General features: G+C 42.7%; 1 protein-coding gene across 2 annotated transcripts in view; it reads left to right on the plus strand.

Moving 5' to 3' along the window:
- The window catches only part of MAGI3 (membrane associated guanylate kinase, WW and PDZ domain containing 3), a 53,572-nt gene that overhangs the window by 22,547 nt on the left and 4,097 nt on the right, over positions 1 to 26,928 (plus strand). For both annotated transcript variants that reach the window (XM_079327002.1, XM_079327001.1), the window contains exons 2-20: positions 1,106 to 1,222; positions 2,668 to 2,787; positions 4,281 to 4,490; positions 5,773 to 5,947; positions 6,721 to 6,800; positions 8,167 to 8,224; positions 9,139 to 9,233; positions 9,831 to 10,019; positions 11,397 to 11,996; positions 12,866 to 12,897; positions 14,637 to 14,790; positions 15,289 to 15,380; positions 17,035 to 17,227; positions 17,590 to 17,775; positions 19,475 to 19,660; positions 23,023 to 23,116; positions 23,206 to 23,326; positions 23,854 to 23,997; positions 26,127 to 26,265. In XM_079327002.1, coding sequence (XP_079183128.1) covers positions 1,106 to 1,222; positions 2,668 to 2,787; positions 4,281 to 4,490; positions 5,773 to 5,947; positions 6,721 to 6,800; positions 8,167 to 8,224; positions 9,139 to 9,233; positions 9,831 to 10,019; positions 11,397 to 11,996; positions 12,866 to 12,897; positions 14,637 to 14,790; positions 15,289 to 15,380; positions 17,035 to 17,227; positions 17,590 to 17,775; positions 19,475 to 19,660; positions 23,023 to 23,116; positions 23,206 to 23,326; positions 23,854 to 23,997; positions 26,127 to 26,265 — 2,985 coding nt within the window. The remainder of the gene's footprint in view (positions 1 to 1,105; positions 1,223 to 2,667; positions 2,788 to 4,280; positions 4,491 to 5,772; positions 5,948 to 6,720; positions 6,801 to 8,166; positions 8,225 to 9,138; positions 9,234 to 9,830; positions 10,020 to 11,396; positions 11,997 to 12,865; positions 12,898 to 14,636; positions 14,791 to 15,288; positions 15,381 to 17,034; positions 17,228 to 17,589; positions 17,776 to 19,474; positions 19,661 to 23,022; positions 23,117 to 23,205; positions 23,327 to 23,853; positions 23,998 to 26,126; positions 26,266 to 26,928) is intronic.

Here is a 26,928-nt window from a genome sequence, read left to right on the forward strand (position 1 = left end):
GAGGCTCCTGTCAGAAATGCTTCTGGGACATTTAACCTATTGGTTAATAACCTGTTGCTTACATAACCTACATAATCTATTGGTAATGTAATTTAACGGGAGCAGTTGTCTGTTCCAGCCTTTTCCCTGCTGTTGAGCTGTACCAGCATCCATCTGCTGCTGCCCATCTCCTGCTCTGGGTTTGGAGACAAGCCCTCAAGCCCTGAGTGTTCTGCTGTAGTATGTAACTTAAATATACCAGGGTCACTGAACCCTCTTTTATGTGCTTTCTGGGAGGCTAACAGGGTACAAAAGATTGGTTTGTACCCTCCTGTCTGAAGGATGAGGCAGTAATACAAGAGCTCAGTTCTTTGTATGCTGAAAGGGCCATGGTTCTCCAGTGTTGTGACAGATTCACTAATGATACTTGACAGAAGTATTGCAAAGGAGTAATTGTAAAAAAACCCAACTGCCTTCTATTATGCAGTGCTTTTAGGAAGGAAATATTTTCTTTTTATAATTTGAAGAATGCAATTTCCCATGTGACAAAATATTGAACTCAGGTGAGTAGTGGGTGGGTGTAAATTAAATGGAAGCTACTTCAAAATACAGTGAAATAGTTTCTTGTCTGTAGAGACTTTGAATTTTAGTAATAGGTTTTGTATTGATTTTCAACCAATCCCAGAATATTGCCACTGTCTTGTTCAGGAGATGAGGGGGAATGGTTGTTAGTCAGCTCTGCTTAAAATCACTGTGCCAGAAGGAATTCTTCCCTGTGAGGGTGGGGAGGCCCTGGCACAGTGTGTCCAGAGGAGCTATGGCTGTCCCATCCCTGGGGCCTTTCAAGGCCAGGTTAGATGGGACTTGGAGCAACCTGGGACTGTGGAAGGTGTCCCTGCCCATGGCAGGGGGTGAAACAAAATGAGTTTTAAGGTTCCTTTCTGACACTAACTATTCTGGGATTTGATAGCACAAAATGGTATTTTCCATCCAGGTTGTTGATTTAAAACAACCCGACTCTTCTAACTGCTTGCTTTTTCTGAAACTTCTGTAGCAATGAAACACAGTTCTTGTTGTGAGATTCTGCTTTAGAAATTATTCTAATTTATTATTTTTTCTTTTTAAGGAAAAGTCATCAATAAGGACTTGCGCCACTACCTGAGCCTTCAGTTCCAGAAGGGCTCGATAGACCACAAGCTCCAGCAAGTGATCAGAGACAATCTCTATTTGAGAACCATCCCTTGTAAGTATGTAAAGATCAGTCTCATTTGTTCTGTTCCTGCTAACTCCCACATAATTTGTGAGCTTGAAATGCCTTTTCTTTTAATCTGATTTAGAGTTTTACCTGGCAGCAGAGACTTTGCTAGAGTAGTTTCATATCTGAAGTTGCCATTAATTGGTACAGCCAGTATGTACTGAAAACCAGCAAAAACTTGAGAATTCGAAGTTCAGATTGTTTCAGTAATATCTGCATATTGCTCTTCACAAGTTCATCAGTAGTAGTTGTTAGAATGACCCCACCTACCACAAGAAATAAATCTTTTTCAGCATTATCAAGCAGTGCCAAAATGTCCTGATTTTTTTCAATGTGTTAGGGTTTTTTTCTTCACAAAGAGCAAACTGAGACCTTGAGTGTCAAGTGCATTGGGCAGAGCAGGGCAGCTGGAAGGAGGGTGGGAGAAGGGGTTGGCTGCAGAAGGGGGTGGCAGTGGCAGAATGTGCAGGCAAACTGTTTGCTCATCCTGAGAAGACTGATTAAAAAGGCTCATCATTGACTGTTTAAATATTCATTGCACCAAAAACTCGCTTTGTCAAGTAAGGTTTTTGTATCTACAGGAATTCTGCTCTCTTCTCTCTGAACACACCCAAGAGTTTGTGGCTTTCTTCAACTGCAGTTCACTATTATTAGCTTTTATTTACTAGCTCTTGTTCATACTGCTGCCTGAAAAAATGATATATGCCTTAAAAATGCTATTAGGTTGTAGACAGTAATTAATAGTAATGAATCAGTGCAGTTCTTTCAGGAGAGCTGTAATTAAGCTGTTGTAACTATGGGAGGCCTATTTTCATAGACGAAACGCTTTGAGAACCTCTGCATTAACACAGCAATTTACCGATAAAGTTCACCTACATCCAGGGGTTGGAGTGTGGCTGAATTACACTCTGAATTGTGGGTTAAAAATTACATTTTGTGCCTAGTTATGGATTTGGTGGCCCAAAAATCAAATGTGCTTAGTCGTGATGACCTCATTGCAAAGTAGGGAGTTAGTGCTGGTGGAAATTGGGGAAGATGCAGTACACTTACAGCTGGGTTAAAATAAAATATCACAGCTCCAAATGTTCCCAGAATCCCAGACTGGGATTGCCTGGCTCAGGTGTCATCAGCTGCCACAAAAGTTGTTTTTGGTTCATAAGACCATAAGAAAGAATCTTCTCTTAATTTCCACCTCACCCAGCTTCTTCTCTCTTCCTTCCCCAATACCAGAACTGTTGTTCCTATGTAATTTACTGGCTCAGTTTTTATACATTATTTTTCACTTGCTCACCAGTTGTTTTAACTTTTACTGAAGTGACATCATCTTTGTATAAGGATTTGAAAATACATTTTTTTACTGAACTGTACAGCAGGCAGCATTTGTTAACCGGCAGCATTTAAGTATCTTACAAGAGTGTTTTCTGTCTTTGCAGGCACCACAAGGGCTCCCAGAGATGGGGAGGTCCCTGGGGTAGACTATAATTTCATTCCTGTTGAGCAGTTTAAAGCGCTGGAAGAAAGCGGAGCCTTGCTGGAAAGCGGAACATATGATGGTATGTTGGTGGTGTTTCATGGGTTGGGGATAAGGACCCAGTGCTTGTGTCCAGGATCTTAGTCTGGGCAGAGCTCCCTGTGAGGCTGGTTTTCCTGCTCACTTGATGGCCATGACAGCAGTAGAGAGACAATAGTTCCTCTCTTTTTGGATTATCGAGAAGAAGAGGAGCGATCTTGTTGTAAAGCTTTCTGATAAACCACAGATTGTTCTTTCAACCACTCCTAATCCCACTAGATTATTTTCACTGTTGCATTTTTGGGAAACATTCTGAAAAGGCTTGTCTGTGCCTGGTACAAATTTAAGAGAATTTAGTCAATTTTGTGTAAACCTCAGAGAACAGAGCCATGTCCTCTCAGGTGTGCATCAAAAGGACAGAAGGCAAGAGAAATTCTGATCCAGCAGGGAAACAAAATAATTTTTCAATGAAAAGTTGAACAGCACTACACCAGATTGTCCAAATCTGTAGGAAAGTTTGGTTTTTTAAATACGGTGAGGAAAAACATTGTAATGAAGATGGTGAAAAAATAAAGGAAGATGTAAAAAGTAGACAATCCTGTGAAAGCTCTTTGCCTCTTGTTTTCCATATTCCACACTATCTGCTAATATAGTCCCATCTGTGGAAATCTCCTAAGCAAATTTAGGCTAAACTAGTAATTTTTTTTTAATTCCTGAGCTGCACTTTATCTGGCTGTTCCCTCTCTGAGCCTTGCCCTTGCTTGATATTTCCAGAAGGGTTTTCTTTCTTATTTTATTTACATGGTCAAAACCATATCCAGGCATCAAAAGTTACCGCAGCAGGAATTCTGGGAAGCTTCCTTTTTTTTGCTCAATTCCCTAATAAAAATCATATGAGCAGTCAAGAGAGAGGTCAATTGCTGAAATTCTTTTCCAGAAAACAGCAGATGATTCTTTGTGCTTTAGATTAAAATATTAAAGGAAAAATCTTTTTCTGAAGTAGAAATGATTTTTAGATGAAGCCATATCAACATCTTTGTTTTGCAAGTGTATTGCCAGTAGAAAATTGCAAGTGTGAAAAATCAACTACTTGTTAACTGATTTTATGGAAAGAAATACTTTGTTTCTGCACAAAATGAACTTGCTTTTTGACTTGAGTATTTCTGTTGCACTATTAATTAGTATTTAGGGTAAGAATAATTGATTATCACTGTTTTGCTCCTCTAAGGTTGCTCCCTAAGTCTCTTTGTGGAGTGTTAGTGAATTGAAGGCAAAGTTAACAAATCCATCTTTTTCTTTAGAAAACTTATGACAGGATGTCTTGTTTTCTGACAACTGGTGCTGCATTGGCAAGCAGTCAGCATATGAATAAATAGGCTTTGACGTTGATTTGGTTTTGGGAGTGCTGATGTCTTCTTTGAGGCTATAAATGTTCACCAAAATACATTTGTGTGGGCACTAAACTGGTGACAGCCACTGCCAGTGCCTTCAGCTGTATCAGTGCTTCAGTGATCCTGATTTTCGTCTTATTTCCAGGTAATTTTTATGGTACTCCAAAGCCTCCAGCAGAGCCCAGCCCCTTTCAGCCTGATCCTGTGGATCAAGTTCTTTTTGACAATGATTTTGATACTGAATCGCAGAGGAAAAGAACCACGTCTGTCAGCAAAATGCAAAGGATGGAAAGTTCTCTCCCTGAAGAGGAAGAAGAGGAGGAAAAGGACGCAGTTAATGGCAGCGGAGGGATAGGTTGGTTGACAAGGGGAGAAATTCCCTGGAGTATTGTATGAATGGATAAGGAGACTATTCAAATAACATTTGTGCTTCCTTAGTTTTGGTGAAGTATGAAGGCAGTTTCTATTCAGGCTGGTGCCTCTACTTGATTTTGAGATGACCTTTTAAAAAGAACCAGCTGCTCTCCCAGCCAGATGTACAATTGCATCATAAACTGCACTGCTTGGTCAAGAATATCTGGCGCTGGATATGGGCCAGTTACACGAGCAGGAAGGAAAAATTTTTCCACTCTTCAAATAATAGAATCCTTCACAGAGTAGAATTCATACCCTGCAATTGTTGCTATTGAATTTTGAGGCAATTACTGAATCTGTACATAGGAGATTCTAGGGAATTGATTGGTTTAAGGGTCAACATTGGCTCATACTTCAAAATTTTCAGATGATTTTGCGTAAGGGACCTATCACACAAACTCAAACCACCCGAGGGGGAGCTTGTGGAGAGAAATGAAGCCAAGTGTGTTGAGTCTGGAGCACTGTCCAGCAGGACCTTTCTGGGGTTGGCAGGATGCCCTTTTCCTTTTGCTGTCATGGGTACTCATATGGAAGGGGGCAGATTGATGGTGGAGAGGAACTGTCACATTGCATTTGCAGCTGATCCTGTGTGTGACTGTTTAGGACGGAGTTATCCTGACCAGACCTGACCTAATCTTGCTATCTTCAGGCCTGGCAACACCACATAGGGGTCAGTGGTCAGGCTGCTGGTTGAGTGAGGGTTATGAACATCATCGTATCAAGCAGAGGGTATCAAGCATAACCTCGGTTCTGAAGGGTAGGGGCTTCTGTTTAAAGGTTCCTGCAAGAATTTTTGGGATCTTTTTTCTAGTCTTGGCTTGTAGGAAGGTGTTGTTTATTTTACTGGAAGTTTGGGTCTTCTCTGCATTTCCTTCTGATTCTTTGAAGCATATTAGTAGGATTTTTTGATCATTTTATGGCATTACAAACACTGTTGTCTCTGTAGAAACGGCAACAGAGCATAGTCAAGTTGAATTTCTGCCAGCGTTGATTTTTCAGAGAGGGCTCAGACACAATACGAGGTTAATTCTGTTTGGCAGGGGAAGAGCAGAGTTTGGTGTTTTCATGTCAGCTTTTCAAAGTTCACAGTTTAAAAAAAAGTGAAAAAATGCACATCACATAGATGGACGTATTCGACATCCACTTGTAGCCAGATTAAGAGGGTGGTTCTTTGTGAGAAACAACATAAGCATCTGACAAGCACTTTCCCTGAACAACTGCAGAAAACAAAGAAAAACATTCAGATTCTCCTGACTGGATGAAACCTGTTCCCAGCTACAACCAGACAAGCAGCAACATGGACTTCAGAAATTACTTGTCAAGGGATGAAACCCTGGAACCACTACCCAAGAACTGGGAAATGGCCTACACGGACACTGGCATGATCTACTTCATCGAGTGAGTAAATCGCTCCTTGGAGGAGAGAAGTGCTGGTGGCTGCAGTCTGGACAGCTGCTCTTTCACCTCTCTTCTGCTCTTGTTGCTTCTATTTCTTTATGAAATTGAATACGTTCCTAGTATTACATCCCTTACTCGTAGTCCCCAGTGTTGCACGCTCAGTACAATTGCCATTGTGCAGGAAAACCGTATGGTTCCACCTGCGAAGTCAGTTTGTTTATTCTAAGTTTTGTGTCTCCCAAATGCAAAGCTGGCTGGATGTTGCTAAGTGGAGTATAACATGGAAACCTTCTCTATGTCAAATTTCCCTAAAATTTGAGACCTTGTTTTTTTGGGTTTTTTGGCTGGGAATGGATGTTTCAAAATACAAATAGCGCAGATGAAAGTCCAGGATGGGAAAATAGCTCATGTGTCCACGTGTAAAACTGCCTCATGAGTTCTAAGACAAAAATGCAACAGAAACCTTCCTGTGAATTAAGCATATGAGGAGGCTAAATTTTTTTTTTTTCCTATCAGGTAGAAACAACTGCTGTTCTCATCTGAGCTTTTGTGGGCTGGGGAGAGAATCTGTGCCTCTAACACTTCCCATGTGCCCTGGAGAGTCTCCAGGCACCAGTGTGCTGCTGCCTTTTCTTTTTAGTATTTTTAATATGACTGAGGAATAAATAAAGGTTGTATCATCTGAACTCTACACTTTCCTACAATAGTGAATACTTGAAGCAAAGTTTCTTCAGTGTGAGGGAGTTCTCTTACTGGCATGTTCTGCTCCACAGTCACAACACCAAGACAACCACATGGCTTGATCCCCGGCTCTGTAAGAAGGCCAAAGCTCCTGAAGATTGTGAAGATGGAGGTGAGATGTTCAGAATGCATTTGTCCCCTGTCACTGATAAATGTGTGAGCTAATCCCAGCTGGATACCATCCATCACCTCTGTGGTAGCAGCTTCTCCCTGGTAGATGTGACTCTGGAGCTGGCAGCGTAGTGCTGAGTGTCCCCTGTTTGGTGACAGTAGGAATTTACGTAAGACTGGGAAAGTCCATGGTGTATTTTCCCTGAAGTGGTAGAATCTGGCTGAATGGAAGGTTTATCTGCATTCCTGAGCAGAAAATGAGATGTTTTCTTCCAGTAAGTGTCATTCTTAAGGAGAAAACTGCGAGTTATGATCTCCCTGGCAACTGTTGCATAGGTGGCAGAAGCAGAAGGTCCATAAGTAACAGAATATAGAAATAACAGAGAAGGTGTGGCAAAACACACATTGCTAATGATAACTATTTCATGTGACATAAGTATTGGAATGCAGAAGCTAAGGGAGCAATCTGACTGATTTCAATTCTTTCAAGACTTCCAGGTCAGTAGCCTCCACGTGATTCCTGCAACCATTTCCTACACAGTTGAGCAATTTAGTCTGTTAGAAAAGAGTATCAGGTAGCTCTGTCTTCTGCAAATGCCTGACACGTTCCAAAAGCTGGAAAAGGCTCATAACGAGCTGTCATTCTCCAAAATTGCCCAGCCTAACATCTGTAGTCTGTAATGAAGCCAGTTGGAGCAATGGCTCCAACTGCTGCTTATTAAACACACGTGCAGCTCACCAAAGAGCACTTTGAACAGAGATGCAGGATATCCAAATGAACAGTACTTCAAGTACTGTTTAGTATTTTAGTCAGATCCTGTGGAGCAATGCTGGTATTAGTAATTGGTAACATGCTGTCATATGCTAGGGAAATTTCTGTTCTTGTCAAACTTAGGGCAGCCTCAAACAAGATTGCAGGGCAAATTTATCCTTAAGATGTCTGGCTAACTATATTCATTATTCTAATAATTAAATTTCCATAGAACAATGAACTTGATAAGCTGACCTCTGTCGTAACTGCTTATTACCTTCAGTCAGTCAGTCATGAGCTGCTGGCACCCTCTTACAGGTGCTGAATTTGCCATGAAAAGGAGCATTTTGCATATAATTTTCAGTATAAACAGGTTTTTAAGTTTATTATATGTTTAAAGTGGTGTGATTTCATTGAGTACAAGGCCCATTATTTAGTGGAAGAAAGAGTAAGAGTTACAGGGCTTCAGATTCCCTTGAACAGGCTGATACCTTTCATCAGGGAAGAAAATGGGACCTATATTTTCCTCATATTTTTCATGAATCCAGGTGTTCTTTAAGGAAAACTTGAGGATAGTTTTCCCTTATAATGGAGAACTTGGTCTTTCTGATTGCAGAACTGCCTTATGGATGGGAGAAAATAGAAGACCCTCAGTATGGGACATATTATGTTGAGTAAGTGGTAATTATTGATTTGGCATGCTTAAAAATTGAGTATGAAATTCTGAATTTCTTGATTCCCAATAAGTAGAGGTTGTAATGCAGTGAAAGGCCAGGTTGGACAGGGCTTAGAGCAACCTAGTCTAGTGGAAGGTAGCCCTCCCTGCTCATGGCTGTGGGTCGAAGTGGATGGGCTTTAAGGTTCCTTCCAGTCCAAACCATTCTGTGATTCTAAGAAACTGTGAAATATATCCAGGAAAAACAGTTTTGGGGTCACGAACTCATGGCACAAACTTCTGGTAGCACTGGCATATGGGAAAATCCACAGTGTGACCTGAAAGATTCAGTGGAGTGTTTTTCATTTGAGGAAGGAAAGCAAGTTGCAACCAAAATAATTTATAGATGGAAATGAGCTGATGTTATTTTTCTTAGCTTAACAAAAATGTAGTCACTTGACTTAAGACTTTAAAAGAGCAAAAATAACATGCAGATCATCAGTGTCTCAAAAGAGCCAAGTCAATAATGACTAAACTGCTGCAAGAGCAGCAGAGGAAATTAAATCTCTCCTTAACCATGGAGAAGAAAAATGGTAGAGTTGAAAATGTAGCTTTGGAGAACAAGCAGTACTTCTCTAGAATGTGCTAGGAAAAAGATGATGCCTGAGTTTGTAAACAGTATAAATAGATGGGCCAAGAGAAAAAGCAGTTTTGCCCAGTTCTAAACTATTACAAGTCTACCTAGTGATTAAAGGCAAATTTTATTTGCCTCAAAGTAAGTAAGCTGATGAAAGAACCACCTTACTTTCAGTGTTGGTTATGAGAGTTTTTCGTTCATTTCTCCAGAGCACTCATCTGACATAATAAAATATAGTGTTTGGGAAATAGAATGTTTTCTGTTGAAATCCTGACCTACCTTTTGTATGCCTGCAGTCACATTAACCAGAAAACTCAGTTTGAAAATCCAGTATTGGAAGCCAAAAGGAAAAAACAGCTAGGACAGACTGATGCTGGCCCTTCCAAATCAGGTATCACTGAATATTGTGTTCTTTGTCACATACATCTTTATCTGCAACTATGCTTTATAAAAACCCAACTGGAATTCATCAAGTCATCAGCCTTGTCTTTTTGCTAGCTGTTGACTTCTGAGATTTTTGGGGTTTTTGGAAAGATTTTTTCATGTTAAAATTGAACTGAGGCACTAAGATTGCCTTTAAATCTTTTTGATTGTTCTGAAGCTGTTTTGGAAAACATGCAGATTTGGAAAATATGGAGGGTTAGAAGAGCTGTCTGGAAGTGCAGGTAAAACCACACCTGGAGTTTTTATGCTTTTGACCTACTTTAAGCTTGGTATTCAGGGATTAAAATTGGGAATTTGAGGTGGGAGGCTTGCAATAGTTGTGTTGCAGTCTGTTAAAAAAACCCTCTTTTCCATTCACTAAATTCTGCTAGAAAATGAATGTAGCACTTTCCAGTCCATTTGCTTTATGCCTTAAGTGTGCTTCAGAAGCTGACTGATAATAAACAAATCATTAACCTTTGTGACACCTTAAAAACAGAGGAAATCTTACCGGAACTAACCCTGGTTTCCTGCCTTTCTGTCCATGTATTCCATAATTCCAAAGGACCAGGAAGGTCTGTCTTCACTCGAGATCCATCCCAGCTTACTGGAGCACTTATAAGGACATCCCTGAAAAAAAGTACCATGGGATTTGGCTTCACAATCATTGGAGGGGACAGGCCTGATGAGTTTCTTCAGGTGAAGAATGTGTTAAAAGATGGACCTGCTGCACAAGATGGAAGAATTGCTCCAGGTCAAGTATTATTTCCATAAACTTCCATTTCCTGGGGTACTTTGGAGAACACAGCTTGAGGTGCAGGAGGTTTTATGACTCCATCTACATCCTCACTAAATTAAATGTTTTCAGATTTGTGGAAGATCTGTGCAGAGCAGTGGCTGAAAACGAAAAGAAGCAACATTCTAGATAAAAATAACTTTAGGGGCACTTCTGAAGGTTTCAGTACTTCTGTTTTAGTAAAGACACTTGTGTTCATGTGTATTCATAGAATGGTTTCCCTCCCTGTAAGTAAAGTAACAATACTGTGTTTGAATCCTGGTCGGTTTTGCCTTGTTGCTGCCAAAACCCATGACACCGAATATTAAAACTGCAAAAAGACCCACAGCAGGAATGAGGAAGCAAAGTGGTGCAGGTTGGACAAATGAGGAGAGAAAAGGGATGAGGGTTCCTGCAATCCATGAAGACTTGCACATTTTTTCATGGTTATTGCATGTGTGATTAAGTTGCCTATAACTTTACTATAGCATCTGGTTTGTATATTAGAAAGGAAAAAATTCTTCTTTATGTATAACATAAACTCTTACTCTTCAAATGAGTAAAATAATTCATACTTTGAATGATTAGTATTATTTACTTATTGAATGGAACAATTTCCTGTTTTGTTGCCAATGTATTGCTTGAACTTGTTTGTATGTGGTTCATTTTCCACATCTGCAAAAACGAAACCAATCCTGCAAAGCTGTTGAAAGAAAAAGATGTGCAGCTATTCTGACTGTAGTTCATGGAATAAGAGAGGTCCTGTTTTACTGACGCCTGGGCATTAAAGGGATAGGACAGTTTGCAGGGCATATTGTAGCACGCATGAAAAGTTTCATATCTAAGTGATGAAAATACAAAAGTGTTGGGATCTGAAACCCACATCACTTCATTTTGAAAATGCATTCTTAGCCACGTGTGGCAGCAGTGTAAGAGTATGGAGCATGTGTGTGTGCACAATCCTAGCTTTAAGTTCAGCCAGTCCGAAAATAAACACAGGGCAAAAAACCCGATTTATTCTGCATTGGGTTTAGGATGCTGTGCAATATGAATTAAAGTAGAAGGCATCTGCTTGCTGTAGTGTGCGTGCTCTGCTTCATCTCCCATGGCTGTATAGTATAATTTTTTAAAATCTGCTGCAGATTAAACTTTATGCATTTAGCACACTGTGTCCTGAGATGAAATAGAATAAATGCAAAGAGGAAATCCTTTATGCTTTTTGGCAATATTAGCCATGAGGTCATATCCCGGACACTAGTTATTAGTTTGAAGACAGCACTGTGACTTCCTCAAGGTAGGCTTTTGTTGAATGTTTCGCTTCTGTTTTTGACACTGGTGAACTTCCTTTTGTAACAGGTGATGTCATCGTGGACATAAATGAAAGTTGTGTCCTTGGCCATACCCATGCAGATGTTGTCCAGATGTTTCAGCTCATTCCCATCAATCAGTATGTGAACATGACTTTGTGTCGTGGTTACCCTCTTCCTGAGGACAATGAGGACCCGGTGGTGGATATTGTGACAGCCACGCCTCTCATTAATGGCCTGCAGGTAGCCAAGGGAGATGCTTCCATGTCCAGCCAAGATTTAGTAGCAGGAGCAGTTGTGTTGGACCAGAATGGGAAAGTGTTGGTCAGCAGTCGCCTGAACGGCCCTTCCGGGGATGCAGCGGAGCAGAGGCTCTCCCTGGCCTCCTCGGGAGCCTCTCAGCCGGAGCTGGTCACCATCCCTCTGCTCAAAGGGCCTAAGGGCTTTGGGTTTGCCATTGCCGACAGTCCCACCGGCCAGAAGGTGAAGATGATTTTGGACAGCCAGTGGTGCCAAGGCCTACAGAAAGGGGATGTCATCAAGGAGATTTGCCATCAGAACGTGCAGAACTTGACCCACTTGCAAGTGGTGGAGGTGCTCAAGCAGTTTCCAGTGGGAGCAGAGGTGCCCCTGCTTATCTTAAGAGGAGGTACAGACAAAATTGCAGTTGTCGTATTGATTATAAGCTTTTTAAAGTCCTATTTTAGTGTGATGTCTAAATTGTGTCCAGTCTTGACAGCTGAGCAGCAGCTCATTATATCTCTGAGCCATTATGTTCCAAGTTTGATTTATACCCCTGACTATTAAGGGTGAGAGCATGTTGCAGGGGTTTTGTTTGGGGTTTTAGTTAGGTTTTTCTTTTGGTTTTTTTTTCTTCCAAAATTGTATGGTGATATGTTTATGCACTATCTTTTCCAAGTTTCTGGGGAGTGCTAAAGCAAACACGTAGTCTCCAGTATAACGGAAGGCATATGATGGACTGAGTTCGTGAGGTTCTCCAGATGTATTCCAGTAACTGTGTCTGTAATGAGCAGGGGATTACAGGAGATGGGAAGAAGCATTAGCAAACAGGTGGGGCTGATCACCGGGAATAGCAGAAAAAACTCTGATTTCTCTTTTGCGTGTCCGTACCTCTTCCTTGATTGTCAGTCACAGACCAGAATGCGTCTTTTTCTGTAAAAATGCTACTATTCCTTAATCAGCTAAGGAAATAATTAGATTTCTTTGTGACAGGTGAAATTCCTTCAGACAAATTCGTAAGTCTCCTTATCCCATAAACTGAGGGGTGACTTGGTTGACCAATTTCTAGGAAAAAGATAAATAGGTATTTTTCAGTGTTGTACAGCATTCAGTTCTAATTGAGACTTCTCTGAAGTGATGGTTTTGGTCACTTTGCCTTTTAAAAACACAGTGAATCAGTCACTGTTATTTTCACCCCAGGAGCAGCTGATTATATTGCTATAATATTGTTGAAACTTTCTATAACCTGCTATTAAAATTACTTTCTATTTTCTTTAGGTCCACCCTCACCTACTAAAACTACCAAAGGCGTGAGTATTGGTGATGTATTGGTTTCTGGCCTGCTTTGTAATCTCTTTTCCTCTGGATTTTAGTCCCTGTGATAACCTATATGCAAGATGGTTTAGCAAAACCGCGTCTGCTTAGTAGCCATAAATTCTTTGTCTCAGTAGCTGCTGTCAGTATTAAAATACAGTATCTATTTTTTCATTGCTAATTATTAAAGTCAAATGGAATTTCTAAAGGAAGTTTATGATCTTTTGATTCTTCTCTATCCTCACATAGAATTAATGGACTGGTTAATGCTTCTTTCTGGAAATGCTTATCTTCAGATCCATATTTTCAGCAAGTGTCTATGAAGCTGTACATTCCTAGCTCAATACTCATTGCTCTTGAAAGTTGGATCTGTCGGGGCATCTTTAATGTATACTATCTCAGTAAAGAATTCTTGGTCTTAATAAAACAACCTCTGATTTAATAATGCTGATATTAATGCTTATGTTTATTATGATGGTTTCTGTTGTAAATTAGACTGGTCAAACACAGATACTTCTTTAAAAATGCTTCTTGTACGGAACAAATCAGGGCAATTTAGTAAAACCCCATTACCAGAATATAGCTGTAACTTCTCTTTCTGTCTTTATCCTGCTGTTTGAGTACAACCTTAGTTGTATCCTAGCAGTGGGATGACACAAGCACACATGTTCAGCATGCTCAAAGACAACTGTGCTCAATAAGCTCTTCAGATTCTGTTCCTTGCAAGCATTCAGGTGCCCACACTGAATAAAGCAGCAGAAATTCCTGCAATTGGAGGGCCCTGGCCCTGTCAGCATGGATCCTTTGGCAGTGTGCTAAAATTAGTTTGGACTTGGGGACTGGCATTCTATTCCAGCACGCATACAGGAGCAACAGCCCACAGAGCGCTCAATGCTCAGTGGCATTAAGCAGTGTGGCAAAAGAATTCACTTAAAAAGGGCGAATTCTTGTGTTTATAAACACGCAGGAAGTGTCAAACTGCTCAGTGGCTCTGGGGAGTTTCTTCTGCTCTTGGTGAAAGGACAGATCTACATTCTGCTCCTGCTGTGGTTCAGTATGCACTGCCATGTGCCAGTTTTCCGGGCTGCCTTTCAGCCCAGGAGAAGTGTTTTGAGGTATTTTAGTGCTAATTGACTGAGAACTTAGATGAGAGACCGCAAGGATGTTTGGTGTCCTTGCCTCATGAACAGGAGTGTTGCAGCTATCAGATCATGAAAAGGCCAATAGTGAGTTGCTAATACACAGTACTCAGGTGTGTCCTCCTGTCCTGTATGCATATTGCTCCAGCAAACAGCCAATGCTGGGAGCACCTCTGGTGCTTGTGGGGAGGAGCTTGGCAGAGGACAGGAGGCAGTGCCTGTGGAGCAGTGTGTGCCCGTGGTGCTGGACTGTGCTCCAGAGCCTGGCAGGTGCCTGTCAGAGATTTGGTGTCTTCTCCAAGTGTGATTGGTCTGTTACGGCCCACTGCATCCCATGTGTCAGGAACCACCAGCATCTGCCCAGCTTCACTTTGAGCATCAGTCACTTCAAATTTTTTCCGTGCCTTCTCTCCAATAAAAATTCATGTACCAGTGAGGAAGACTTCAGTACTCTGGTCAGACACATCCATTGGAAAAGCTGTAATTTTGTTCCTTTCTTCCTGTGTTTTTCTTCTGCATGGTGTTCATTGTCTTTGCACCCACAAGCATAGTCATGCCTTTATTCATATGGATTTTGTATCTGTGGGCTGTTTCAGAAGGACAGACAGGACAGTTCAGGGAGTTTGGAAGCTGTCAGTGATGCCATTCCACAGCCCATGCCCTTCCCGCCCTCTGCTATGCGGCCAGGCTCTCCTAAGCTGGACCCTTCCGAAGTCTACCTGAAGTCTAAGACAATTTATGAGGACAAACGTAAGTACATCATCTTCAACTTGAAAATACTCAATTATGAAGAAATTTTTTTCTTTTGTTGTATGTACAGTTAAACTACTGGGACTTTGTTGCTGTTTGTTAACGTGCTGCAGATAAAACATTTCAAGTAACGCATAATTCAAACAGCAATCAGAAAAATAAAAAATATATTTCAACCATATTTTCAGTAAAACAGTTAATTGCAGAAATAATCTCAAGGATGGTTCTGAAGTAAACTGGAGTAAAACTGCTTATGAAAGTAGCTTTGGGTTGTGTCACAGACTGGCTTTTATCCTGGTCTACTGCACAGATGTAATTGTGATTTCTGCTTTGAAAATTAATTATACCATTTTGAAAAGAGAATATCACTGTATTTCTGGTTACTAGTGTTTTGTCACTAGAAGAGTCAGAGTGTACCAGCACAGCATAGTCCTTCAGTAATCCTTCAATAATCCAAGATAACCCCTCCATGTTTTGAAATGCTGTTTTTTTTCTTAGCTCCAAACACAAGAGATTTAGATGTTTTCCTGAGAAAACAAGAGTCAGGCTTTGGTTTCCGAGTGCTTGGTGGGGACGGACCGGATCAGCCTGTAAGTGAAGCTGTTCACAGTCATCTCATAGTATTGCTGTTGGAATGATCCTACTCTGTCATCCTCATTTCCCGTCATCTCATCCAGACAGTTCAGTGATGGCCAAATTGATCAATTCACTACCTGCCTTTCAGAGATCAGGAATTAGTTCTACCTTGATTTTTCCCCCTCTTTGTGGGCTTCAGTCTCCAAGTGTGCCCACGCCACTAGCAAGCCCATCCTTGGCCACAGTCTTTGTTGAGCTGTGGACACTGTTGCAGTGTCTCGAAGCCCTTGGAAGGGCCTTGCTGGTGCCCAGCCTTTGCCTATTGTCACCTGATGCCAGTGGTGGCCTCGGCACAGGATGTGCCCAGATTCAGGGATTGGTGTGCTGTGCACAGCAGTGTGTCCTGGGAAGCAGCTGGGCAGAAGGAAGTGGTTGCTCCTTCTGTCAAAATTTCATTAGGCTGTTCCTTTTCTTGCAGCCCAGTGAAATGAGGTTTGAGATGGTGACACACCCTTTTATTCCCTGCTTCTCCCACTGGATTTTTAAGCATGCATTGCGTTGGAGGCAGCTGGGCCAATGCCAGTGCAGACACCCTTGGATGGTCTGTTCTCCAAGGGCAGGTTTTCAAATTTGCCTAAGTTTCTCTCTGGGAAGAAGCACTAAGACTTGTACTATATACTATATCCAGGGACCTTTATTTAAGCTGTTAAGTGGAGAGAAGAAGTTTTTGGAAGAGATCTGCATAGGTTGTTTTTTTGATAACAGTGAAGGAATTCAGTTTTTCCATTCCCAGCTGTCATCCAGTACTAGCCTGTTTTTTTTTTTTTTTTTTCTTCCTCCCTAAGATGCATTTAAAGTAAAGAGCAAAGCCAGAGAATGTTACTTCTGTTGCACTTTATAGCGTTTGTGGTGTTTGGTTTCCATAACTCCCATAGCTGCTAGGAAGTGTGGAGCTGATGGCTTAAACTGCTGTGTACTGATGAGCTGCCCACTATTGCTTAACCTCCAGCAGTAGTAGTTGTAGTTGCCCTTAGTCTTCCACTTAATCTGAAAGTGATTCTAGCATATGAAATAGAGTGTGGTATTCTTCTCTGTTTTATATTTAGTAACACTTTCTGAGGTGGGGCTAGGCAGAACTGATTATCATTATCTAATTACCAAAAGCTGAGAACTGAAGCAACTTGAAGTGTCGAACTGTCTATAAGCAACTTTTCAGAAATAAACTTGAGTTTGTTCAAAATCTTTTATTTCTTCCCCAATCATTCTGCCTCAGTCTTGGTAAAAAAAATAAAATAGAATGAATGTCAGAGGCTTTTGTGTAATTAATGTCTAGGAAATCATATATATAATAAGTACACGGCGTGCGCTCCTTTCAAAAGCTGGGCTTTTTAATAAACTGACAAACATGCTTAAGAGAGAAGTGACAAAAATATGGATTAAAGATTTTTGAAGTATTTAGTGAACACTTTGAGACCGCACATTGTGTCCACTAGATCAGCTTGTGCAGAGTACATTTGCTGGCTCCATTTCTGCTAGAGCTGGAGAGTGAAGTAATCTTTAAAAGAGTCTTCCCAAAAGACCTCATCTGCACAGATTCACCTGGATTCCAACCACTGTGTGTTCTGACGAATTCATGCTCCTGTTCAAACCCCTGGACTCTGCTCACAGATTTATATTGGAGCCATAATCCCATTGGGAGCAGCGGAAAAGGACGGGAGGCTGCGTGCAGCAGATGAGCTGATGTGCATTGATGGAGTCCCTGTGAAAGGGAAGTCACACAAGCAAGTTCTGGATTTGATGACCAGTGCTGCACGGAATGGGCAGGTGCTGCTCACTGTCCGCAGGAAGATCTTCCTCAGTGGTAGGTGTCTGCTTGGTGAGAAGGAGCATGTAGGGCTTGTAATCAAATCCACTGAAGCTGCTCTGGAACTTAATTACTTCACTGAAGCTGAGCAGCCTGAGATTGAGGAGGGTCAGCTGTTGTATGGAGAAAAGCAGAATTTAATAAACTTGGACTCTGTTGCTCTCTAAGGCTGCATGGCTTGCACAGGTAAGGCTCTGAAAATTACGGTGCAGGGGTGATTTCTTCAAACCTTTTTGCAGATGGTAGTTAGAACAGCCATTAGTGTTATGGAAATTACATAATAACGCATTATGGTTTTTTGACATCTCAGAATGATTTGTGATTTGTTCCTTATTTGTTGTTTGTCTGTTCCCTGCAAGGTGAAAAGCAGGCAGAGGAGGAGGAGACACAGCCTGTCCTGACACAGAGCGGTTCTCCCCGGCCGAACCGCGCTGACTTTGCCAACCAGCCATGCCCAGAGGTGTACGACGTCCGTCTGCAGAGGAAGGAGAATGAAGGATTTGGCTTTGTCATTCTCACCTCCAAGAACAAACCTCCTCCTGGGGGTAAGTGCCATGTCCTGGTGGCTCTGCCCCTGCCTGGCCTCTGTGGGGTTTCTCCAGAATTATCTCTTCCTCTGCAGTGCTGGTGTGTCCCTCATAGTCAGCATTCACTCACACTGGCACAGCCCAGCCAGTTGAGTCTTGGTCTGTCTTGCTTCATATTTATGTTCCTGTTCACCCAACTGTGACATAAGGGGGGGAAAGGGAATTTATATCCCTCACAACACACACCCAAGAGTGTGGACTTGTCACGGGGCAGCATTTGGGATGTACATATCGGTCAGGCCGTAGTGATGTTGCATTAATTCATTGGCATTTTAATGGAAGCATAGTTTCAACCTTGGATTTATATTACCTAATCAGGTAAAATGCATTATTTTGGGGTCTGGGGAAGTAGAGTCTACAGTATTTGGTGGAAAGCAATGAAAGTGTTGCCACCATTGAGTGTGTTTCTCTAGAAAGATCATCAAAGTGAAAAGGTAGCCTGGTCTGGTATTGCAGTTGTGAGATATGGACATGGCTCAGGCGTACTTGTTTCTAGTTCTGCCTCTGTGCTTGTCTCTGGGAAAGGAACTGAAATCAGTCTTTCTTCCTTCTACTTCTCATAACATTTCTTCTTTTCTCCATTCTGTCTGTTCTGGCCCCCTAGCTTTGGCTTCTGGAGGAGTATGGGCAGGGCACGCCATCACTCTGGGGTGACCTGAGGGAACTGAGCCAGGAGAGCTGGACGAACTTTGAGACAATTATTACAAGTGCATGTTCATCTCAGAGACCAGGAAAAGTGGTTAGGTCTGTGCAGAGCTGATGTAGCACCTTGCTGGCCTTGCTCAGGTCCTCACTTGACCGAATCAATCCCTGGCAGGAGAAATTTGGTATATTTTTAAAGTGTGTTTAAGGGTTAATTTTTGTTTGCAAGTGGGAAGAGCTTGCCCATGCATCTGAATCTCTTTGTTGCAGTGAATGGCCATAACCCTCTCTGGGCCCAAGCTGTCCATCAGGGCTGATGCATGAAATGGAAAACTACATTGTATGTGGTAAAACAACTGTTCTGGTGCCCTCCAGGGCATCCCTCATCCCTTGGCAGATGTGACCCATTTCCTTCCCATGTTTTACTTCAGGCTCAGCACCCTGTGCATGATAAAGCCATGCTGTTGGGTTGGTATCTCCATTCACTCACAGTGAAGCATTCCTCATAGCAGGTTTGTCCTGAACAAGCAGTGCCACATTTGAATCAGGAAAGGAGGGAGGAATGGTGATCTCTGCTCTGTAATGACCAGTGACAGGACCAAGGGAATGGCTGGAGCTGTGCCAGGTTGCTAGGTTGAATATTAGGAAAAGCTTCTTCCACCAGAGGGTGATAGGGCACTGAACAGGCTCCTCAAAGAAGTGGGCTCAGGCCCAAGGTTGCCAGAGGTCAAGGAGTGTTTGGACAGTGGTCTTCAGGCAGATTTGTTTGGATTTTGGGATGTCCTCTGCATTGCCAGGAGTTGATAATCCTTGCGAGTCCCTCCAACTCGACAAATTTTGTGATTCTATGACTGGCAGTTCTGGGTCTATGTGATGTGCGCATGGTACGATTCTCGAGGTTGCCCTGTGCGGGGCCGGGAGTTGGACTTTGATCCTTGTGGATACCTTCCCACCCAGGATATCCCATAATTCTGTGAATACTTACCGTGTTGCTGTGCCTGCTCTTGTTTCCTAGTGATTCCTCACAAGATTGGGCGGGTTATCGAGGGAAGCCCGGCAGAGCAGTGTGGGAAGCTGAAGGTGGGCGATAGAATCTCAGCAGTGAACAACCAGTCCATCGTGGAGCTCTCCCACGACAGCATCGTGCAGCTCATCAAGGATGCAGGCAATGTGGTGACCCTCACGGTGGTGCCTGAGGAAGGTAAGGAAGGTGCCACCACACATGAAGTTGGAGATCATTGGCTTAAATGGAGTATTTGAGGATGTTTTGAAATGAAGGAGAGTGAATCTTAGAATATCATGAGTTGGGTGGGACCCGTGGGATCATCAGCTCCGGGAAGAGGAATACGTTGGAAGCTCGTGTGCTGAAACAGCGCTGAAGGCCTGTGGGACAGAGAGAGGGAGCTGCCACGACAAGGCGGTTGTAACCAAAAATAAGCTGGGAGGATTAACAAAGCAATAAAGAGAGTAATTCTCGTGTGAGAATGTGCTGTTGACATAGAAATGTCCTGTCCAGACCATGTATCATCCAGCCAAAGAGAAATTCCCCCTCCTCAGGGGGCTGCAGCAGCCACAGGATGATGATTAGTGAGAAAATCTTCTCACCCCAGCTCAGGGCCTGGCTCCTGCTGCTGCTGCAGGTGTTGCCAGAGTTCTATTCCCAATGTGGCAAGTGCTGCTCTGCCCCTGCTCTAAGGCCACAGGGACTCCTACTTTTCAAATCTCTGCATTTAAACCTGTAGTTTCTGCTTTCTCCCGTGTTAAAAAATTCCCTAATGCTGCATCCCTGCAGCAGTAACATACTGCAGTTCTGTCTGCCAAAGCTCCCCTTTGGAAAGGGTCACATCCCACCACACGGGGAAAAACCCTTGACAGGGTTTTCCTGCCAATCTTGCACCTGCAAAACCTGCTGTGTCACCTGAGCAGCAAAGTGAGTCCTAGGGGCTGCAAAGCCCCATCTTCAGAGACTGACTTAATGACAGCTCTCATATATCACTGCATGCACTGTGGTATTGTTTCTAAACAAAAATGTAAATATATAAAATCCAGTAATTTGGAGAGAAAGGCTGTTTTCCCACTCCGAGTTTTTTGTGAATGCAACTTTCAGTTTTAATTAAACTCCCTATCATTATTTTGTCAGAAAGTTGGCTTTCTTCACCTTTTAAATAAGAAATACCTAGAGCCGGTAGGCTGTGAATAAAGGCAGCAGATGATTCTCTAATTTCACATTCATTGCAAATATTTAACATGCCATCTCAGCCTGTAATGCAGAATTTCAAGGACTTACTGTTCCTTTTTGTTAATGCTTGAAGTGGAGAGACCTCTCTAAGTTATTTTTCTATTAAGATTTTTATTTTTATCAAATCTAGTTCATTCCAGTTTGAAGGGACACACTTCAAAACAGTTGCCATGGGTGATGTTTATGAAGCAGCTGAAGTGTGAGTTGGTTGAATTAGGTCTGTTTTCTCTGCAGCTTTTAGTCATCAAATCCAGACTGGTTTGGGTTGGAAGGACCCACTGGGCTGCCATGGCCAGGAACACCTTGACTTGTTTTCAAAATAAGTTTTCTGAATATCCTATTTCTACCCATTTAGGCATGAATGTGCATGGGCTTTGTGTAAAAACCTTTGTTTTTACCTTTGCCGCAGTTATAGATTTGGAGCTGAAATACACAGATAAAACCAGAACCTGGGGAGACTCAACCAAGAGGAAAGAGCCCCTCAGTAGCAGGTGGTAAAAGCAGAGTGAAGATCAGTCAGAAAATCTCGGTGGCTCAGAGGAGCTGGAGTTGGCATGTTTCAATATAAAGAATTTTGTGACAATGAAGCAGAACCGGCTCTACTGCAGTGGGAAGATACTTTCACTTGAAAATTCCCCTTGATGTAGCTGAAGAAATAGAGTTTAGCTCACAGTAGAACCCTGTGTGTAGTGGGGAAATCCAGGCTGCATGTGGATGAGTCAGGGCTTCAGGCACTCAGGAAGAGAGCTGAGCCTCTCAGGGGTGTCTCCTGCCCAGGAAAATCCTGGATACAGCTCAAAAATCAGAAAATGCCCTTTTTGCTGGAAGCTGTTAAGCCTCACAAGGCAGAAAACCATGATAGAGTTTGCTGTTCCCCAGCTTTGTCCTCTGAAAGTGGCAACAAAACCATTGCCTGGTCCCCTTCCCTCCTCCCAGGATTTCACAGACCTGTGATCTTGGCTTTTCATGAGAATAAATGAATTCCCTTCATGCGCCAGAAGAGATTCTTTAACATTTTTCACAAAAGCAGCAGCTTGTCAGCTTTTGTCATGTATTAGCTGGGAACACACAAGAGAAGGCTGCATAGAGGGCTGCAGGATTTGTACAAACAGATGGCGTTTTTCTTTCCTGTGCTTCTAAATTAAAAATGTGAGGATAAACCAGGGGTAAAAGTTGACATTTTTTCTCTAGAGAAAAACCTCTTCAAGGCATATCATGAGAACAGCACCAAGCAGATCTGTGGAGGGCTCGGGAGGTCTCACATACCTGAGAAAATTCCGTGTAGTATGCTTTAAATTTCCTTTCTCTTAACATTCTTGAGCACCCTTTGTGTTTTAGTGGAATTTGTTTGTTCTTAATTAAGAAATGCAGTAATGTGCTGCACCTAATGGGCTGGAACAACTCTAGTTTTGGTGCTGGGAATGGGGTTTTTTTAACCCTTTCAGGGAAAAGGAGTTACTAGTTTATATTTCAGCACAAAAGTCCATCTTAGGCCAACACTTGCCATTCAGGTTCTAGCTAAGAGGCAGCTTTTTGAATAGACTGTGGTTCTTTATTCTTAAGTGAGAGTGTCATTTTTGTGTCATGAAACATGGGGCTTCTTCCCCATGTAAAGTGCACACTAACAGTATTTTCCATGGAGGGGAAAATAATAATAAGTTATTTTAAGTGATTTTATTGAAACTTTTTGTTAAACTTAGCTTTTGGGAGAAAACAAAACACTTTAAAATTACTCTTGATTGCCTGCCAGTGAACTCTTCCCCACACTGTGGCTGTGGGACTGGTTCCTCACCTTGCCTGGAGCTGGGCAGTGGAAAACACTGTTGTGCTTTAAATAGGTTGGCAATTTCCCTTTATTTGATGGGGCCTTGACCTCCAAATCCCCATTTCTCCTGCAGATCCTCATTCCCTTACCTTTACAGAGGAGTATTTCTCAAATGGACATTGTTCTTTATATCTTCTAAAATTTTATTATATTGAATGTCTGAACCAACTTAATGAATCTGTTCAGCCCTGACCCCCTCTGGTGCTTACCAAGTTGCAAACAGGCTAAAACCCTTCAGTTCATGTAGGGATCCATACAATTGTGTTGATATTTCCTGAGGAAAAGCAGAGTAAAAGAATGAAAATAAAGAATAAAATTCCTAGGAATTTATTCCATGGAACTAATGAGCTTTACTTGTGTTTCTGGGTTGGAAACTCTTCTCTATTGTGCCCACATGAGCAGCAGTTCCTTGGGAGCAGTAGTCCCAGCACTTTGGTGTGACCATTGTCCTGGCTGTGGATTTGTGAAATTGTGACTGTTGATTTTGTTTGGATTTTAGAGCAACGTGGTCCTCCATCAGGAACAAACTCAGCCAGGCAGAGCCCAGCCCCACAGCACCGACCACTGGCATTGGCACCAATCAACCCTGACAGGTTTGGAAAATGGACTGGGAATGGTGGGAAAAGCTTGGCCAGAGGGGTTAATGTGAAGGCAACATCCACATCCTTTCACCTTCCCGCAGGGGAGCTACAGAACGTGAAGCTGGAAAGGAAGTTTCTTGTAGTTACCGGCTGTCCTGGCCTGAGCACAAGTACATGGCACAGTTGGATGCTGCTTCAGGTGTTGGCAGCCGTCATTCCCAGGTACAAACAAACCATCCAGAGGGTGTGAAGACGTAGGGAATACTCGTCTACCAAGGCACTGTAGTGGCATTGCCACAGAGTTCTCAAAAGCAGGTTGAAACATTTCCCTGTTGGACCGGTAGAACAGTTGTATATAAAAATGTACTGTAGTGTCTCACAGAATGTTTTTGCCCTAGTTTTAAATGTGATTATCTCCTTAGGGTAGTTGAACACTCATGATAGTTATGAAAGAAACACAAAATGCTTGTAATGGAGCAACTACAGACTGTTTGGCAAAGTTTCTTCAAGAATTTTGTGCCTGTCTCAGACTTTGAAGGAAAGATGTTCTGAATGTTTAGACTTAGATTAAAAACGTTATCCTGAGTCACCCCAGAGTTGGGATGAATGCTGTTCAAATGCTCAAAATACAGAATTACTAAAATGTTTTTCTACAAAAAAAACCAGAAGGTTAAATCTGCCTACAGGTCCTCATCTCTTCCCTCCCCCCCCCCCCCCCCCCCCCCCCCCCCCCCCGATTTCCTGCACAGAATCCTGGCTGTTTCCCAGTGGAGTTGGAAAGGGGCCCTCGAGGATTTGGATTCAGCCTCCGAGGAGGAAAAGAATACAACATGGGCTTATTCATCCTCCGTCTGGCTGAGGATGGGCCAGCAGTCAAAGATGGGAGAGTCCATGTGAGTTTGGCTTCTCTAATCAATTTGTTGATGCAGTTGATCCATTCATTTACCCAGAGTGGCAACAAACTTGGATTTTCACAAGCACAGGGTCCCAGAACATCATCTGTGCCTCTGCCCTTCTTCCAGCTGTCCCTGTGGCCATGGGCTTTTGGGTGAGAGACCCATGAACAACTCTGGCCATCCCAAAGGAACTGTCTGCCTTGCCAGGGTTACAGTAGCAGCCCTGGGTGTAAGCAGCAGCTACTCAGGGGTATTTTAGAAGCCCCAACGAGAGATGGCACAGTGAACTAGAGAGCTGGGAGGAGAATCACTGTCCAAGTCAGTTAATTTTTAAGGAATGTTTGTGTGTACATTGTTCTGGAGATACAATCCTGATTTTTTCTCAAATACTATGTTAATTCTCGCCTTTGTGTAAGGAATTCACTCTCAAAATATTGTAATAAAAGCAAAGTACATAGGTACAACAGAAAGAATGATGGTAGGTGAGGCCCTGTGGCTACTGCCCTGAATTGGATTTTCAGAGGCTGGAGCATGGAGGTGAGCCAAATGCCTGTGAGATGCCATCCCTTGCAGTCATTGTGCTTCCCTGTTTCTAGCACATGGCTCTGCCTTTCTTTGTTCTGTGTTTGTAGAATGGGGCTGGCACAGATACTTGCTGTGAGGCTTAATTGGATATGGAACTGTTAGTATTCTTAACTTCTCTTATCCTGTTCTTCACAGTAATTAGCATTTTTCCCAACATGCTTGAGAGACAACACGAGTGTAGTATTCAGTGGTAATATTTTTTTTCTTATAGTCCTCCTTGAAGTGGTGTCACACTGAGCTCCAGGGCTTTGCTTTTCTGGGCAACCGAAAAATTGTTCAGCCCAGATTTGAGGAGCAGAAGGACGGACCTCACTGGGGTCTGCAGCTTCCTCGTGAGGTGCAGTGGTGGGCCCTGGGGAAACGACTGGAGCTGTGTCAGGGCAGGGTTGGGTTGGGTACTGGGAAAAGGTTCTTCCCTCTGAGGTGGTCACACAGTGGAACAGGGAACGTCCCCAGGGAACGGTTACAGCCCCAAGGCTTCCAGAGCTCACAGAGTGTTTGGACAACACTTTCAGGCACAGGATGGGATTGTTGCGGTGCCCTGTGCAGAGCCAGGAGTTGGACTGGATGGTCCTTGGGGTCCATCCTTGACCCGAGTCCCTCCTAGTGCTGGCATGTGCCAAGTCCCCAGTTCATCCCAGAGGATAGATGGGCTGAGCTCACCCAGCCTGAGGTTATTCATACTTTTAATTTCTTGTCATCCAGATGTGGTGTCACTTTCTGGCTGTACTTTAGCAGTGTGAGGAGGAATTTCTCATCCAGCTAGCTGAGCTGTTCCTGTGTGTCCCTGTCCCAGCCTGTCCATGAGGAGCCAGTAGTGACCTCCTTTGATAGAGTGGCTTCAACAAAGCCCAGGAAACCTCTTTAAGCTGCTGCACACCAGAGACATCTGTTGGCACCTGTGTGCAGTGCCAAATAGGCTCTCGCTCCCTTTTTTTTTTTTCTCATTTCCCTTCCCAAATTCCCCTAACAGTGAACTCTTTTTGGGATATGCTATTCCAGCCCCTTTCCAGCAGCCAGGGAGGTTTTAGCGTGAGCTGAAATTACCTGCCTGGTTTACTGCCTCTGAAACCTCACCACTGATCTCTTGAGGCTGAAATAACGATTGCTTTCCCTCAATCAAAACCGTTGGTGCCGTGTTCAGCTCGGCAGTGGGCGTAGGGAAGGTGCTGTGTCTTCACCTGGATGAGGTGACCTCAGACAGGTATGATGTGGTTGGTCCATGTGCTCCTTCCACACCGTGATCCAGAATGAAAATCCATTCAAGCACATCCTGTATCTGCTTCATTATTTGTAAATTAATAGAAGAGTTCTTTGGAATCTTTTCCTGAGCAGGCAACCTCTGTGCACCTCTGAAGCCCCAGACACTGGGGTGACATCCTGCTTGACATCCATGGAATGGTGTCACTAATGCCCGCTGGATTTTAGCATGAGAAGGAAAACAGAAACACCTGCCTCTGTTATTTTTGCTTTCTAAATTAAAACCCAGTTCACAGTGTCAGAGATTGCCAAAGACTAATCTGCTGCTCTTTTTTCTTCAGGTTGGTGACCAAATTGTGGAAATTAATGGAGAACCTACCCAAGGAATCACTCACACACGAGCCATTGAGCTAATTCAGGCTGGAGGAAATAAAGTTTTGCTGCTGCTGAGACCAGGGACTGGACTGATACCAGATCACAGTACGGTTTTCTCAAGGGCTGTTCGGTGCTGAGGGCGCAAGGCAGGGAAGTGGGATAAGGAGATTCTGCTGCTTGTTCACTGCAGTAGTTAGCTATTTCCTTAGTGACAGCTGTGCATTCGTTATTGAACTGCACTAAAAATTAAAATATAAAAATTGAAAATATCTATTTTCAAATATAAGGAATATTTGGGGTAGAATTAACACATGACAAGTATGTAGGAGTATTGCATAATCTGAAATTATACCATATTTTAATTAGTTTCTCAGCTCTGTCCAAGCTAATCAAGGTTTTCTATAAAAATGTGCTAATTAACCCTGATTGCCTTTTAATTTAATGAAAATTCTCTGTGCTACAGTATTGTTAAAAGTTTTTTTCTGTACATATTTACTTCTGGTTTTAGCCTTATAAATGATGAAGTGCATTGTTTTTCAAAGCCAAAACTTCAGGAAGCAGGGGAGGGACAGCTTTACTCTCCAAGGGGATTCAGTTTGATTCAAGGTGATTTCTGCATCTACAAAGGAAACCACAATTTTGTAGGCCAGAAAAAACCCCGTAAGGACAGCAGCGGAAATGTTTGCAGGAGCCACAGAGTTCAGAACTGATGACTTTGGGTCTGACTCAATCACAAGACTGCAAATCAGAGACCTGTGGCAAGGGCAG

The sequence above is a fragment of the Erithacus rubecula genome (genome assembly GCF_903797595.1).
Source record: "Erithacus rubecula genome assembly, chromosome: 26".
Classification (NCBI taxonomy): domain Eukaryota; kingdom Metazoa; phylum Chordata; class Aves; order Passeriformes; family Muscicapidae; genus Erithacus; species Erithacus rubecula.